Source organism: Arachis hypogaea, chromosome 8 (genome assembly GCF_003086295.3).
Source record: "Arachis hypogaea cultivar Tifrunner chromosome 8, arahy.Tifrunner.gnm2.J5K5, whole genome shotgun sequence".
Classification (NCBI taxonomy): Eukaryota; Viridiplantae; Streptophyta; class Magnoliopsida; order Fabales; family Fabaceae; genus Arachis; species Arachis hypogaea.
The window spans coordinates 43440553-43456332 of NC_092043.1; the positions used below are offsets into that span (position 1 = coordinate 43440553).

At 31.6% G+C, this 15780-nt stretch overlaps 2 protein-coding genes across 2 annotated transcripts; one reads left to right on the forward strand and one right to left on the reverse strand.

Annotated features, from left to right (window-relative positions):
* Nucleotides 1–305: 305 nt before the first annotated feature.
* LOC112707617 (aspartyl protease AED3) lies at nucleotides 306–6209 on the forward strand. Its single transcript, XM_025759429.2, has 3 exons — nucleotides 306–996; nucleotides 4449–4923; nucleotides 5562–6209. The coding sequence occupies exons 1-3, from the start codon at nucleotides 505–507 to the stop codon at nucleotides 5918–5920; spliced, it is 1326 nt and encodes a 441-aa protein (XP_025615214.1). The 5' UTR covers nucleotides 306–504; the 3' UTR covers nucleotides 5921–6209.
* A 5664-nt stretch (nucleotides 6210–11873) lies between these two features.
* Nucleotides 11874–13916, reverse strand: LOC112707618 (benzyl alcohol O-benzoyltransferase). The gene is made up of 2 exons (XM_025759431.2): nucleotides 13154–13916; nucleotides 11874–13027 (listed from the first exon to the last, which is right to left on the reverse strand). Exons 1-2 carry the CDS (start codon nucleotides 13610–13612, stop codon nucleotides 12092–12094), a joined length of 1395 nt encoding a protein of 464 aa, XP_025615216.1. The 5' UTR covers nucleotides 13613–13916; the 3' UTR covers nucleotides 11874–12091.
* Nucleotides 13917–15780: the final 1864 nt, after the last annotated feature.

The following is a 15780-nucleotide window of genomic DNA, read 5'->3' on the forward strand; positions in this document are numbered from 1 at the left end:
AAAATAATAAATTAAAAAAATTAATTTAAAATATTATATATTTTATATATAAATATATTATTTTATTATATTTAATTTAATTTCAGTTAAACTTTAGATGCACTTTTGATTTACTTCTAACTCTACCAATTATTTTTTTTTAATCAAAAATAAAAAATTTCAACCCACGATTTTTAGGTGAATACGTTTTTTTTTAATCAAAAATAGAAAATTTGAATCCACGACTTTTTAGGTGAATACGAAAAGATTATGCTATTTGAACTATAAGCCAACCTAACTCTACCGATTCTATAATAACTTGTCCTTTTAATTTATAATTTGGGTGTATAGACTTAAAGAACGGGCTCAATTTGAAATATCATTTATTTCTATAAATCCAAAGAAAAAAACAAAAGAAAGAAGCTATCCAACAAAGTTGTACTATATATACACATTGAACAAAGTCCTCAGCATGTCAATACACCATACCCAATAGTCTAATATACTCTCAACCTTGTAGCAACCATGAAACTCTCACTCACCCCATTACTCCTCTCTTTATTCCTTCTCTTGATTTCATCGCTATCCCAACTGCAAGGACTCACCCCAAAATGTGACGACGACGATAACAACCACCACACCTCAACCCTCAAAGTGTTCCACATATTCAGTCCATGTTCACCGTTTAAACCACAAACCCCAATCTCATGGGAACAAACCATCCTCCAGCTTCAGGCCAAAGACCAAAAGAGGATGGAGTACCTTTCCAGCCTTGTCGCGACGCGGTCGGTGGTGCCGATCGCCTCCGGACGGCAGATCACACAGAGCCCGACCTACATTGTCCGGGCGAAAATCGGTACGCCCAAACAGACGCTGCTCATGGCTATGGACACTAGCAATGATGTTGCTTGGGTGCCTTGTAGTGGTTGTCTTGGTTGTTCTTCTTCAACGGCTTTTGCTCCTTCCAAGTCAACAACTTTTAGGGGCGTTCGTTGTGGTGCTTCTCAGTGTAAACAGGTGATGTGCATTTTTCAGAATCCATAACGTTAATTCAACATATTATTTTGTTGTTGTTATTTTTAGGTGCTTCCATTTTATTTATTGAAATATTTGAGGATCTTTTTCTGATTAAAACTTTTTTTAAAAATATTGAATAAACAAGATGGATAGAACTATATAATACTATAAAGGTGTGCAAAAAAAAAAAAATTGTTAAATAACAATTGTTTGTTTTAGAGTCTTTTTGGTTTCATTTCATTTAATCTTGGAACAAGTAACGTAATACGTGTACAGTACTAGTGGATCTACATGGAAACCATTGGGATTAATTAATGTCCACACAAATTAGGAAATTTTATTAGAAAAAAAATCTAAAGATAAAGATAAATATTTTTATTAAAATTTGGTCAATATTTAAGTAAAAAAAAAGTAAGGATTCTTATATTTTTAGATGAAATCTCGTGCCATTAAAAATATCAATAATAATTAATAAATAATTACAAATAGCAAAATTTATTAATTTCTAGCATTTTTCTTTTATTAGTGTACAATATGTTGATATATATACTTTTATCATAAGTTAGATGGAAAATGAAATTTGGAGTGGATGATATGATGTAAGCAGAGTATAAAAAATAAAAGAAATTGTTTAAATATACAGAGATTTGATATATAATAATAATAATAATAAAAGTAATAAGAGTATAGTTCAGGTATTACAGTTGGATATTTGACTAAAAATGTTTGAATATCTCGTAATTTTATTAGAAAAAATATTAAGTGATCTACAATTTTTCTTGTATTTATGTATTTATCCTACATTTAGGATAATATTAACCAATTTTGTTTTTTACTAACAATATTGGTCTCTTAATATTCTTTAGATAAGATTAGACATTTTCAAATAGTTATATTACAATGCTATTGATTTGCATAAAAATATTACGTGTATATTAATCAGTCATTAAATTAATTATCATATATTTATAAATATATAAATATATGTATAATTTAATTTTTTAAATATATATTTTATATTAATAATTAATTTTAATATACACTTACTTAACATATTATTGATCACATAAAAAAAATAGTTCAAATGGAAACTAACAGGAACGCACATGTAAGATTAATGAGACTAAATCATATAACAAAATGCCAAAATTTTCATACTACTCTTAAGAAAATATCTATATGAAGCTCTCCTTTCAAGGGTGATTGCAATATTTATAAACTATTGTATTTGTAAACTTGGTTATATTTGAGGTTATTAAAAAATAAGCAAAATGATGATACAAATTAATTAGTTTAATTTTGTTTTTAATATGAATATATTAACAAGAACACATTTTTTGTTTGTTTGGTAACCACTAACAACAAAAAGAAAGGTATTTGGTTAAATAAAAACCTATATTATTCAATATATTGGATAACAACACTGCCAGGTTCACATGTCCTTGTCACCATTTAATAGTTCTTCATCCTCGCCATCACTGCATTGAATTGGAGCGAATAAAAAGAATGAGAATAAGAATTCTCGTATAACATTTTTTATGCATTAATTTATGTTGATAATGTAGACAGAGTGAAGTTAAATATGTAATCTACAAAATTCTCTAATTTATAATACTATTATTCAATTTGTCCCAAATAAAAATTCAACTCTAATTTCTTATACTATTATTATTATCATTATTAATAGTGATATCAAATATTTTAAAATTTTTTACAACCAAAGGTATGTATAAAATTATTTTTATATAATATATACTCATGACGAATAATTTTAATAACTAGTTTTAATGTATATATAATATTATCCAAATATAATTGATATGTGTTCAATACTGAGGTACCGCTATAAGTGTATTTATATCTTAGTTGTTGTCGAAAATTAATTGCCTAATACGCATATGTTGGTGGACTTCATATTATATATTCGGTTAGGAGGATTGCTATTTTAAGCGAGTAATTTTTTTTTCCTTTAAGGATTTTATTGACACAAAAAATAACAATTTTTTTTTAAATCATATATCAAAACTAAATTCAATAATTTTGGCATATTTTTAAAACACACGAGAGAATTGATCTATATTTTATTATGCGCATGGGCTGCCTCTCTCATAAGATTCCCAATCCATTATCCAAACTCTTAAAAGGTTCACACACTTGTCGGTGTCACTCTTATACCGTTTTACAGCATAAAATAATTCACGAGTCGCATAATCGCAATGAAAAAAAAAAAGTTAGTTGTCACTTTCCATTTTTAACTCTAGCGGGTGAAAAGTAAATATTTATTTGGCAATATTTTTATGGTCAAATTGGTATGTTTAACTTATTAAAGTAAGAGTTTGTTTGGGTGAACTTTTAAGAAAAGATCTTTTTTTGAGTTATCTTTTTTTAAAAGATCTTATAGAGAAGTAAAAATAATTTTATGTTTAGATATCTCATGTAAAAAAATCTTTTTATCTATCAATTATGTTTGGGTATAACAATATAAAAGTACTTTTTTGTTTATTTATTACATAAAAACATCTTTTTTTAAGAAAAAAATATTTTTTAAAAAAAGATGTAAATTACAGCTTCTCAAAAAAGATTTTTTTTTTATTTTATTAGTGCTTTTACTTTTACTACTAGAAATTTGCCAAACACGTTAAAAAATTAAAAAAATCTTTTTTATTGAAAAAAACTCTTTTTTTAACAAAATAATGACGCCCAAACATACACTAAGTTTTAAATTTTTTTACTTTTAAGTTAAATATTAATTTTTTATTTTCTTAATAAGTAAAGCCATAGTTATTAAAATTAGACTGGACTAATTGGTATGATCGAAAAAATTGATAAATCAGTAATTTGATCGATTAGTCAATTAGATCGTATTTACAATTGATCCGATCAACTGTAGTTAAATCCTTTAAAAATCGATAGGTTTGCGCTTCAGACCACATTAGACCCACAAAGTGCATAAGATGCCTCCCCTTGCCACTACATCATATTGTTTCTCAATAATATATGTTACAAAAAATAGATATATAATAAACTATGAATAAATTTTTATTTTTTTTATCCTTTTAAGTATGAATTGATATGGATACCAAACAAGTAATAACATTATACAAATATATTGATATATAGATATTAATTATGTTATTTTTTGTTTTTTTTTTGTTTATTTAAATTGAAAAAATATTTTGTACTGATGACTAATTTATTATCTCTTTTTACACCTTAAATTATATCTAAAAATTAATATTTAATTATTATTAATATATTTTTAAAAATATATATTTAATTTTTAATTTTAATTTTATTTTTATAATTTTATATAATTATGACCGAATTAAGTTAATTCAGTGATTCACTTATTGAAATGATCCCGTTATATGACTAAGTCAATTACCTGCTAATTTTTACACACTATAGTAATCACCTAGTTTTATTTATTTGTTACCTTGAAAATATTTCAGGTACCCAACCCCAAATGCGGTGGAAGCGCGTGTACATTCAACTTAACCTACGGCAGTTCCAGCGTGGCAGCAAGCTTGGTCCAAGACACAGTGACACTAGCCACTGACCCAATTCCAGCCTACACCTTTGGGTGCATCCGGAAGGCCACAGGGAGCTCAGTACCACCGCAGGGCTTATTGGGATTGGGCCGAGGCCCATTATCACTTTTGTCACAGACCCAAAAGTTGTACCAATCCACATTCTCTTATTGTTTGCCCAGTTTCAAAGCCCTAAATTTCTCTGGGTCTTTGAGACTTGGTCCTGTAGCACAACCTAAGAGGATCAAATTTACACCACTGCTCAGAAACCCAAGAAGGTCATCACTTTACTATGTCAACTTGGTTGCTATTAGGGTTGGCCGGAGAATTGTTGATATCCCGCCGCCGGCATTGGCGTTCAACCCAACCACTGGTGCCGGCACCATCTTCGATTCTGGTAATGTCTTAAACCATTCTTTTAATACAATAATCATAATAATATACATAAAATTTATTTATGTTACTTTATAAAAATGGGCCAGTCACATGTGTAATTATTACAACATGAACCACTTTCATACATGCTCTGAAAATTTCTACTATTAGATCACCCAAAAATTACAATCATGATGCCCAAAGAATCAAATAAATCATCTCGATGATGTTAATATTCTTGATTAAATAATTTTATTAATATTAATTGACAAAATGAACTTAACTGTGGAATGTGGATCCCATAAAAATATTTAATCAAAGGTAAAAGTTCACATTGAGTAATACTAGAGAATTAATACATAGTACTCAATTTCAGTCAACAATAGAAAAAGTTGTTAAATAAGTTTAATATAAAATTTACTAAAAATAAAATTTTATTAAATTTAAATTTTAGATTTTTTTTTATATTGAATGTTGACCGTAATATTAGCGGTGTAATGTTGACTTCTAAATTTTTTTAATTTAATATAACTAAATAATAAAATTTTCAATTAATATAGTCTACCAACTCAACTCCATACTCTGTATTAATATATCTCAAAAATGATTTCACTAATGTTTTTTATCTTTTTGGATAATGTTGTTATTAAATTTTACCAGGGACGGTATTTACCCGGCTAGTTGAACCAGCATACATTGCAGTCCGAAACGAGTTCCGTCGAAGAGTTGGTCGGAAAATAGCAGTGACAACACTAGGAGGGTTTGATACATGCTATACGGTTCCAATAGTTGCACCCACAATAACATTCATGTTCTCTGGCATGAACGTTACGCTCCCTACGGACAACATTCTCATACATAGCACCGCCGGCGGCATCACGTGCTTGGCCATGGCCGCCGCGCCGGACAACGTGAACTCGGTCCTCAATGTCATAGCCAACATGCAGCAACAGAACCACCGTGTGCTCTTTGATGTGCCCAACTCAAGGCTTGGCGTTGCTCGTGAGCCTTGCACCTAAACTTCTTTTAAGAAAAGAAAATGGTGACTATTGGTCCAAAGTTTTCATGATTTGTCACACTTGTATTGTATTGTATTGTGTAATTGGATTACAAGTTGGTCTTTGAGACGTTGCTATTTGGTGTATTCGTATGGATTAGGTTTCAACATTGCCAAGGGTTTATAGCTAATTATATAGTATAAGATTAGTGAGATGCTTTTAATTTGTGCAAGGAAATTACATTTGTGCTATGAGCAAGGTTGGAAGTTAATTAAACTGGTAGCTATAATAAATAGTGTGTTAGTGTGTATAGCTCCCTCTCATGCATGTTGTTTACTAATGTTGATTGAATTAAGGTGGAAATTCAGGTATAGCCGACTTCACGTGAAGTTTATAATTGAGAGTCGTTAGATAATTTAACTGATTTGACTAAATTTTCATCTAACGATTCTCGACTGCACCTGAGTTTTCAAAATTAATATAATTTAAGAATCATCTATTAATTAACAAACCATCCTAACAAACTTGTTATATCACCTCACAATCTTGTACTAAATTTTCTAAAATATTTATGCAACATCTTTTTCACATTTTTCACCGTTATTTTTTATATTTTTTATGAGAACCTAGGGGTGTATATGGTCCGACCCGACCCGACCCGATCCCGAACACTTTAGGAATTAATTTAGTGTGATTTCATTGGGTTTAAGGCCGGGTAAGGGTTTCAAAGATAGACCCGGTCATTATTTCGGATCGGGTCAGGGCATAGCTCGAGTCACCCGAACTCGATCTGATGGCCCGTCATCATACACAATTAATATTTTGTGTTATTAGTAATGGATGATGGCTATTCTTATGTAAAATTTAAATATTGTAAACATTAATATTTTGTGTTGAGTCATTTATAAGATTATAAGTTAATGTTTTATGTTTAAAATGCATAAGACTTTAGACAAATGCATAATATTGTGTTATTTGTATTGATTTAAATATTTGTTGTTAGACAATATTAGTATTGATTATGGTTATGCTTTAATTTTAAAGAAGGGTTGGTTTTCGTTATATTTTTTAAGTGAATTTTACTATGTGAATTGTGAAATAAAGGTTGGAGATTAGGTAATTTTTACATGCTAAAGACCCGGTTTTTACCCGATTTTCATCCGGTCCGAAAGTGCGTAGGTTTCATCGGGTCTAGGATCGGGTTAGGGTCCAAACATTAGGTCCGGTCTATATTTCGGGTCGGGTCTGGGTTAAGCCAAATCCAGTGTGGCCCGGCCAATGTACACCCTTATGAGAACCTTCCAAATTTTGATAGGGTTAATTGCCAGTTTAGAATTATATTTACGATAAATTTTTAATTTTAAACATGTGAAATTTTATATTAGTATCTAGCTCGCATCAGAAGCCAAAAAGTTCTAAAAAAACTTTTTAAGAAGGGTATGATAAGTTACCCTTTTTAAAACTCTATCTCTCTCCTTTAAAAAACCCTAAAATCTTCAAAGAATCCTAGCACTCACTCCAAATTCTTCGAATTCTATCATGCCTCACTGTGAACCTTAAATTCCACAATTAACCCCTAACCCTAGACTTCACTTCCTATAATCCATTATCTTCTTCCTTCTCTCTTCAACCCGACACACATATGTGTACACATTCTCTTCAATTTATTCTTCTTTCTCTCTTCATCACATATCGATGCTGACAAAGAATGCTCGGCCACGGTTGGATACGTTTGGCCAGAGAACTCTACGACGACCTTTGCACTTGCCGGCGGTAGTGAGGAGCAACAACGATGAGCTAAAATGGTGACCTGACGCTGACAAATAACGCTCGGCCAAATATATTATTCCAACACCTTTCTCAAACAAATATATTATTCCCCATGCCATCAAATCAAACATGGGGCTTATCCTCATCATTTAACTATTGTTCAAAATAATTTTCAATTTTTTTTACTATTCACCTAAAGTCATTTCAAGCATAACTATCATTTTTTAAACACACAACAAGTTGAACTCAGGGACTACCATTATTACTATCACTATTCTAAATTATAGTTACTATTTTGAACTATGATTACAATCACTAATCCGAACTATGATTACAATCATTATTTCGAGCTATATTTATGGTCACTATTCTGATTTAATTTATAGCACCACAAAACTTATAAGCTCAACCCGTCATATTAAAAAATACTATAGGTTAAGTTTGGGGACTGTGATCCAGCAATTATAATCCGGTCCAACTATGCTTATAAATCGGAATCCAAACCCAATACCAAACGCGGCTTATCTTCAGTTAGGGAGAATCTCGCTGATAACAACCCACTTAAAAACAAACTGAAATGATGATCGAAAAATCAGCAAATATCTCAACGTCTTCAAAGAGGTAACATTTTATAAATACCAAATTCTAACTATGTCAAGATACGCTACTCACTCTGAGTAACATTATACTCATCTTCTACTCTTACTAATTTGAGCATCGTAGTGCCTTTGCATGTGTCCGTCGCGCCGTTTCTCTTGAAGTTGATGTATACCTCTTCCACTTCAGGCAAAAAAGAAAGCTGAATTCCTTATTATATGGTACACTCTGCCGAATTTTCTAAAAAAGTTAATAATTGGTGTTGTTTGCTAAATTTTAGGGTGTCTGTTTCAATTTGATTCCAAGTCATCGTCTATGGATGTATAATAGGGATAACGGTGGACGGAGGGTTTAAAACCTGAATTTTTTGAGGGGATTGACGCGTTTGTTGCGCAACTCTTCAGCATGGAACTGCTCAGGTATGAAGGAGTTTTTAGGTGTCCGTGTGAAAAGTGTTAGCTGACTAAGTGGTTAAGACTTGCGGATATAACGTTTCACCTCTCCCGTAACGAGTTCAAAAATGAGTATTGGATGTGGACGGAATATGGAGAAGTGGACGAGCAGTGGGTTAACTGGTCTGTCTCGAATTTGAATAGATTCGATTGTCGATCAACAAGAATTTGGGTGGTGAGAGAAGTAAACATGGAAGAACAAGGGTTGCAAGGTACGATGTGAGAGGAAAATCCTCGTCAAGTGAAATAACATACCCAATCTTTTCTTCTGAAGGAGCTGCAATAGTTGCGGGCAATAACTATTGGTTGGTGCAGAAGAAAATCAATGCTGCACATCTAAATATGTTGCTTAACTATGATCAGATTTCACCCGACCTCATGTGAGCTTTTTAAGTCTTCGTAAATATTGTAATTCATAAAATACTAACTTCTTAATCTAATCAAAACTTATTTATCCTATTCTATCATATAGATTATTCCAAGAGGCAAATTCTGATATCCCATTGAACAATTTTTTACGGTGGTTCAGAGAATACGTTAGTGTGCATATAACTGACACACCAAATTTGGAACTACTTGTACTTAGTTGGGACCCAATGAATAAGAGTACTAGCTACCCAATATACAATGTTAATGGATATCAGTTCCATTCTTTATAGTGGTCGATTAGAAAAAAAATCAGATAACACCGGAATTTGGGTTCGTGGAAATTCAGTCGGGGTCATTTTGATTAATTTGGTATATTGCACAATATTATTAAGTTAGAGTATTTTTGTCGCACTACGTACAAGGTGTGCATATTTAAATGTGAATAGTATAGTCGAAATTCGCGACAAGGAACACAAAAGTACAAGGGCTATGATATCACTGAAGTTAATATAACCATAAAATATAGGCACTACGATCCTTTTATTCTACCTCAAAATGCACGACAGATATACTATTTACCTTATTCGGGTTCATGCAAGTCTAGTTGGGTAGTTGTGGTTAAGACTAAGCCAAGAGGTCACATCGAGTTTGATGATAGGGCAGAAAGTCAAGAATCTTACCAGATTGATGACCCAACTCCTTCGAAAATGGTTGTTGATACCAATGAGTCGATCACCCTTAGGTCAGCTGCTATGGATGATGACATCATTGACCTTGGCTTAGATGCTAACGCACTACAACTAGAGGACAATGGTCTTCAAGAACAAGACGGGATCGATGGCAACGAAGAAGAAGAAGGAGAGTTCAATAATTAGAAAATTACTTCGGAAGAGGAGGATGGTGAACTAGAGGACGAAGAAGATGAATCTGAATAGATCTAATCTAAATATAGTTCTATAATATGTATTTTTTTTACCATACTTTAAAAAGAATGTAATATAATTAGCATCATTTTAGATATTTCAATTACCATCATTTCATATTTTTAATTTGTATGTTTGATATTTCACATCAAGTTTAAAATATTGTTTTAATTATTAATTATTATGGTACATTATAGATGGATGGAAAAAGATTATAAAAAAAATATATAAAAAGACTACATTGGAATACATCGATGGTAACAGGCTAGTCAATTTTTTTTTTAAAAAATTATAAACATTTCCGTCGATATTACCGTTGAGTTAATCTGATGGTAAGATGACGTGGAGACGTATGATATGGTCCCAATATTACCGTCAAAAATTTTTTAATGGTAACATTCAACCAATTCTGTTTGTTTCTTAACTATATTTCGCAGTTAAATCTAACAAAAATTATCGTCGGACACAAAAATCCGTCGATACAATATTACTGACGAAATTTATTGTATTCGATAAATACTGACACAAAATTCAACGATAAAAACTTTTTTGACGAATTTTATTCGATTTTCCAACTATATTCGACATTTTTCTTGTAGTGTTCCATGAGGGTCGCCATTGCCAATAGTGAAAACCCTTTGCAACGAAGGACTACATAGCTTTTGGACTCCCACAGTGTTGACGATGGAAGTTTCACTTCTTTTGCATTCGAAACTAACCCGTCTCTTCTTCCCATCAAGACATTGTAACTTGGCCCTCGGCTAAATCCACTACGTCTCTCGTTGCCAGTAATATGATATCTGGACATGAAACTGTTGAAGGGCAAGGTCGTTCCAACATATTTTTAGCATCGTCAATGATGTCGTATTCGCGATGGAACTGTTGAAGCACTTCTTTAATTTTTTTTTTTAGTGTAAATGACTATGAGAGATTAAGGTTCACAAGATTAATAAGATTAAAGTAATTTTTTTTAGTATGAATGAATAATTAAATATATTTTTGTTTTATTTTTTAAATTGTTTAAAATTTGAAATTATAGGATTAAAGTTAAATTTTAAAATTTGATTAATTTAAAAAATTAATTTTTGTCCAAGATAAAAAAAATATTTAAATTTTTTTAATTAAATAAAAAGATATTTTTTGTTTTTATTACTTTATAAAAATATTTTAATAAAAATATTGAAATGGGAATAATATAATTTATTTATTATTTTGTTATTTATCTACAATTTTATTATTGTATGGGTATATATGAATTTATTAACGTATCAAGCAGACACCTAATTCAATTATGACTGAGTTATGATGAATCAAAATTAAAAAGTTTTATATTTTATTATGTGATTGAGTTCTTAATATATATATATATATATATATATATATATATATATATATATATATATATATATATATATATATATATATATATTAACGTTTTAGGTGCATCCAATGTTAAAAAAAGTTAAAATATTATAAGAGAATGAATAACCTTTTATTCAATACGTCTTATGGTTCAAAACTTATTTTGATTCCTAGTACTATCGACTTTAGGCCCATTATTAATTACCTAATATACGTCCAATGTTATTGAAGGGTATTTTAGTAAGTAAAATTTAATATAATAAAAAATAAAATTTTTATTAATAAATATTAAAAAATTTATTTTTTTTAAAAAATTGATAAAATTAATATTAGTTAATATAAAAAAATTTAAAATAAATTAAAAAAAATTTTAAAAATTAGAAAAGAAAAAAATGTATTTTTTTTTTAATTAGAAAGAAAGAAAGTGTTATTTTAGTACGGAGGGGAGTGAAATTTTTTTTAATTTATTTAAATTTTAAAAGGGCACCTGTCACACAAAAATGGGAAAACCACATATGTTGATTTATTCGAACACAAACTAGCTTACAAGTGTCTGTATGTATAGCACATGCTTAATCGTTATTCAGCCACTAGCAAATCTTGTCTTGGGGACCAACTATATTATCTTACAAGCATCCATTACCAAAACTTGAATCTTAAACTAGGCGAGTAAGAAGACTTCATTTATGAATTTAACAAAGTTCGCTGTGTATATATGCCTATAAGGAAGAAGATATAAAACGAGAGGCAGAGGTTACAGTAACACGGTGAGAGTTGTTAAGGATGCTTTCCAACTCTTGAACAAATCGATCCATGGCTTCCGATGGTAAACAGATAGGTATGACCAAACCTCGCTCTCCCTTGGCATTGGTAAAGGGAATGTAAAAGCTGGCCACACCAGGAATGGCTCCAACACCCCCTTTGGCGGGCCCACCATAAGCAGCCTTCCCCCACCCAAAGTCCACCTCTCCGAACCCAGCTCGGGTGACATCCGACACCAAGTACGACCTCACAACAGTAAAATGTGGCCGCCCCTTCAACACCATCAAATCCGCTATTGAGTGCATGTACTCCTCCGTCACATCCGCCTTCGCCTTCCTCACCAGCTCAACGGCATATCCCAGCGGGTTCTCTCGCAACTTGCCCGCACTCGTCACAGCCACAGGGAATGCAAAGGCGTTACCGTAGTAACCAGTAGGTAACGGAGGGTTGAACTTGGCGCGTGCATTCACGATACAGATTATGCGAACCTCTTCTTCGTTGTCCGGCTGTAGGGCGATCGTGCGCCACCGCCATAAGCAAGCTGTAAGTATCTCAAAGTCGGAGCAGCGCTGTTGATGGGGAGGGAGGAGGCGGCGGATGGCGGAGAACTCGCTGGGACCGAAGAAGAAGGAACGGTGGGCCATGTCGTCCAACGGGATTATGGTTCCCTTGGTGTCGGGGACTTGCTCATACTCTCGATGGTTGCATGTAATTCTTGGCTGTACTCTTGCGTTCAAGAGGTCTCTCCGCCACACAGGTTGCACCGAAGGCTCACGTGCCCCACGTGCAATTTCGGCCACTGCATTCATGAACTGGACTAGTCCCGCTGCATCACTCATGGTGTGGTTTAGCCTCAATGCAAAAATGAATCCACCACACTTCAGCCGTGTTACCTGCACATTAAAAATTTTAATTTATAATCTAAAACTTAGGATAAATAAAATAATTTAAAAAAATGATATCAGCTGAGATTGGTTAAAGAACTTATGAGTTAGGAAGCAAGGAATATGAAAATTTACCTGAATAAGGATCAAGGGAGTGTTGAGAACTTGTGCAGAGCCCGGAACATCATAAAGGAGCTCCTCCCAACATGGAAATGGAGGCTGAAGAGCATCCCCGAATTGGGCAAGCGTGACGTCAGCGTCGGCCTCAACAAAGAGAACACCCTCGCCGGTGCAGTCCACCATTAGTTTCCGAGCAGGCCCTTCCCTAAGCCTACCAGCAAAAGGGTAATAAAACACAAGTGCTTCGGCCACAGCCTTTCTAATGATGAGGGCAGGGTCTTTCCCTTCCATCGATGGATCACTGCGATAAAATTGTATCACTGGAATTTGAAAACGCAGCCCTTCTTGGTCGTCTATGTCTGAGAGTAGTTTCACTTCGCGAGGCGTGGGTTTCGCCGGAGCCACAAGCTCCTCCTTACCCCTCCGCACGGTAAACACAAGGGATTCCGATGATGATGGGACCGCCATGGCCATGCCGAATTGGAGAGAGGAGTGAATAGAAATTACAAATTAGTAACTTACTACGTATTCTTATTCACTGCTATGCTTTCTCTCAAGTAAGACTCTGGCTGTATATAAAGAACAAAAATGCAACAAATTGGAGTAAATAATACAAAAAATATATAGTATTTTTAATTAAACAACGGATCGTGATTTTTTGTTTTTGTTTTTGGTAATATAAATGAGAACGGATCAAAATTTTATTTCCATCCCATGTGATACATAATGGGCCAAAATGGGATGGCCCTACCTCAACCAGAAGTCGTCCGCTTTAATAATGAAAATGCCCATGACCACTGAGGCACTGACGAATAAATTCATGACTAAATACTAACGCAAGTTGGCACATATGGATGAGAGTTTGTATTTCTTAACCATTTTTTTAAGTTTAATATTTATTGGAGGATAAAAATAGAATTTACTTGCTTAATAGAGTCATCCATTTTATCTTTATAATATCTAAAAAATTAGTCATTAAACTTTCCACAAAATAGATATCCTCGTGTAAACCTAAAAAGAAAGAAGCTAGGTGGGATTCTTAAAATTTTTGCACTATGAAATTTCTCGGATGCCGCATAGACAATAAAGTAACTTGACCGGCGATGACTTGACTTAATTTGGTAATTAACAAGTGACTTGACTTACGTCCGTTTCTAGGTAATTAACAAGTATTTTAAGTATGATAATATTAGAAAAATAATAAATAATTAATTCAAAATACATAAATTTTTTATTTAGTATTTATTTATTATAGAATATATTAAATAAAATTAAAAATAATCAATTTCAGTATTTTTTTTACTAATATTTTATTGTTATTAAACATTTTCATTTTAAGTATGAATCTCAGCTGAAAAAATTTGTGACCAGTGACCAACAATAAGGGAGAAAAAAACGGAACATTCCTAGTAGCGCACTACTTGAAAAATATTATAATTATTAATTCTTTCGTTTCATATTAAGTATTTTTTTTAATTTCAAAAACATAATAAATATATACAAATAATATGAAGCACGGATTCTCTCATGGTGCTAGCGTATCCGTGTCAGATACGAATCTGATGCCGACATTCGATGGATACTTCAAACGAGCGTATTGGCGGCGTGTCTCCTTGCGGTGTAGAATTTTGGTAGAGCGGTCACGAATTCGAACGAGTCTGACCCGATTCAAATGTTCATGAGACGGATCTTTCTGTTGGACTGCAAATCTTCAATTGATTTTGTGATTTTATGGCCCGATTAACCAATTTTTTCTTTATAATTGATTCATGATGGACTTGGAAGAGAAGAAAATGATACATTTTGTGTTAGCGAGATGACAAGAGTATATTAAAATTTTTTATTTTTTTAATAATTGTATAATTTTAAGACTTTCTTATGCAATTATATTTATTTTTATATTTACAATATGATATTTTATTATTTTAATTCACAACGTATTCTAAACATGTCATATCCAATTTTTTATAAAAAGAACGTGGACGTATCCGTGTCGTATCAGTACTTCCTAACAAATATGTAGTGTCAAATTTGCGGTATTCATGGAAATTTTTGAATTTCAAAAGACTAGTGACATTGTTTTTTGTTACAACTAGACTCTAGATAATGATTAATGAATTGTCTACAATATTGTCTTTATATTAATTGCTTAAACAATTTTAACTAAATATATTAAAACGTTTACTTATCAAATTTTTTTATCATATACATGACATCATTTATTAATTAATTTTTTTACAGTACATGTACGTGTTATTACACGGAGAGTAAAATATTATAAAGGTTTGTTGAGGTCCGCTTTTTATAGAAGAAAGCAATATGAATTATGATTAATCTATTTTACAATTATATTATTTTTTATATAAAACAATTTATATTATTAAAAAATATAAAATTATCTTTATCGAATTACGTTAGCATGATATTATCACCATTATGATTAGTATTTTTCTTTTTTTTTTTCTTTTTTGAATTCTCAAATGTTGTAGTCAAATTTATTTTAAGATTTTATTAGACTTCTTTTTTTCAATAATTAATTAATGTTCTATATTGTTATTTTTAAATATATATAGTAATATTGATTAATATATATATATATATATATATATATATATATATATATATATATTACAATTATATAT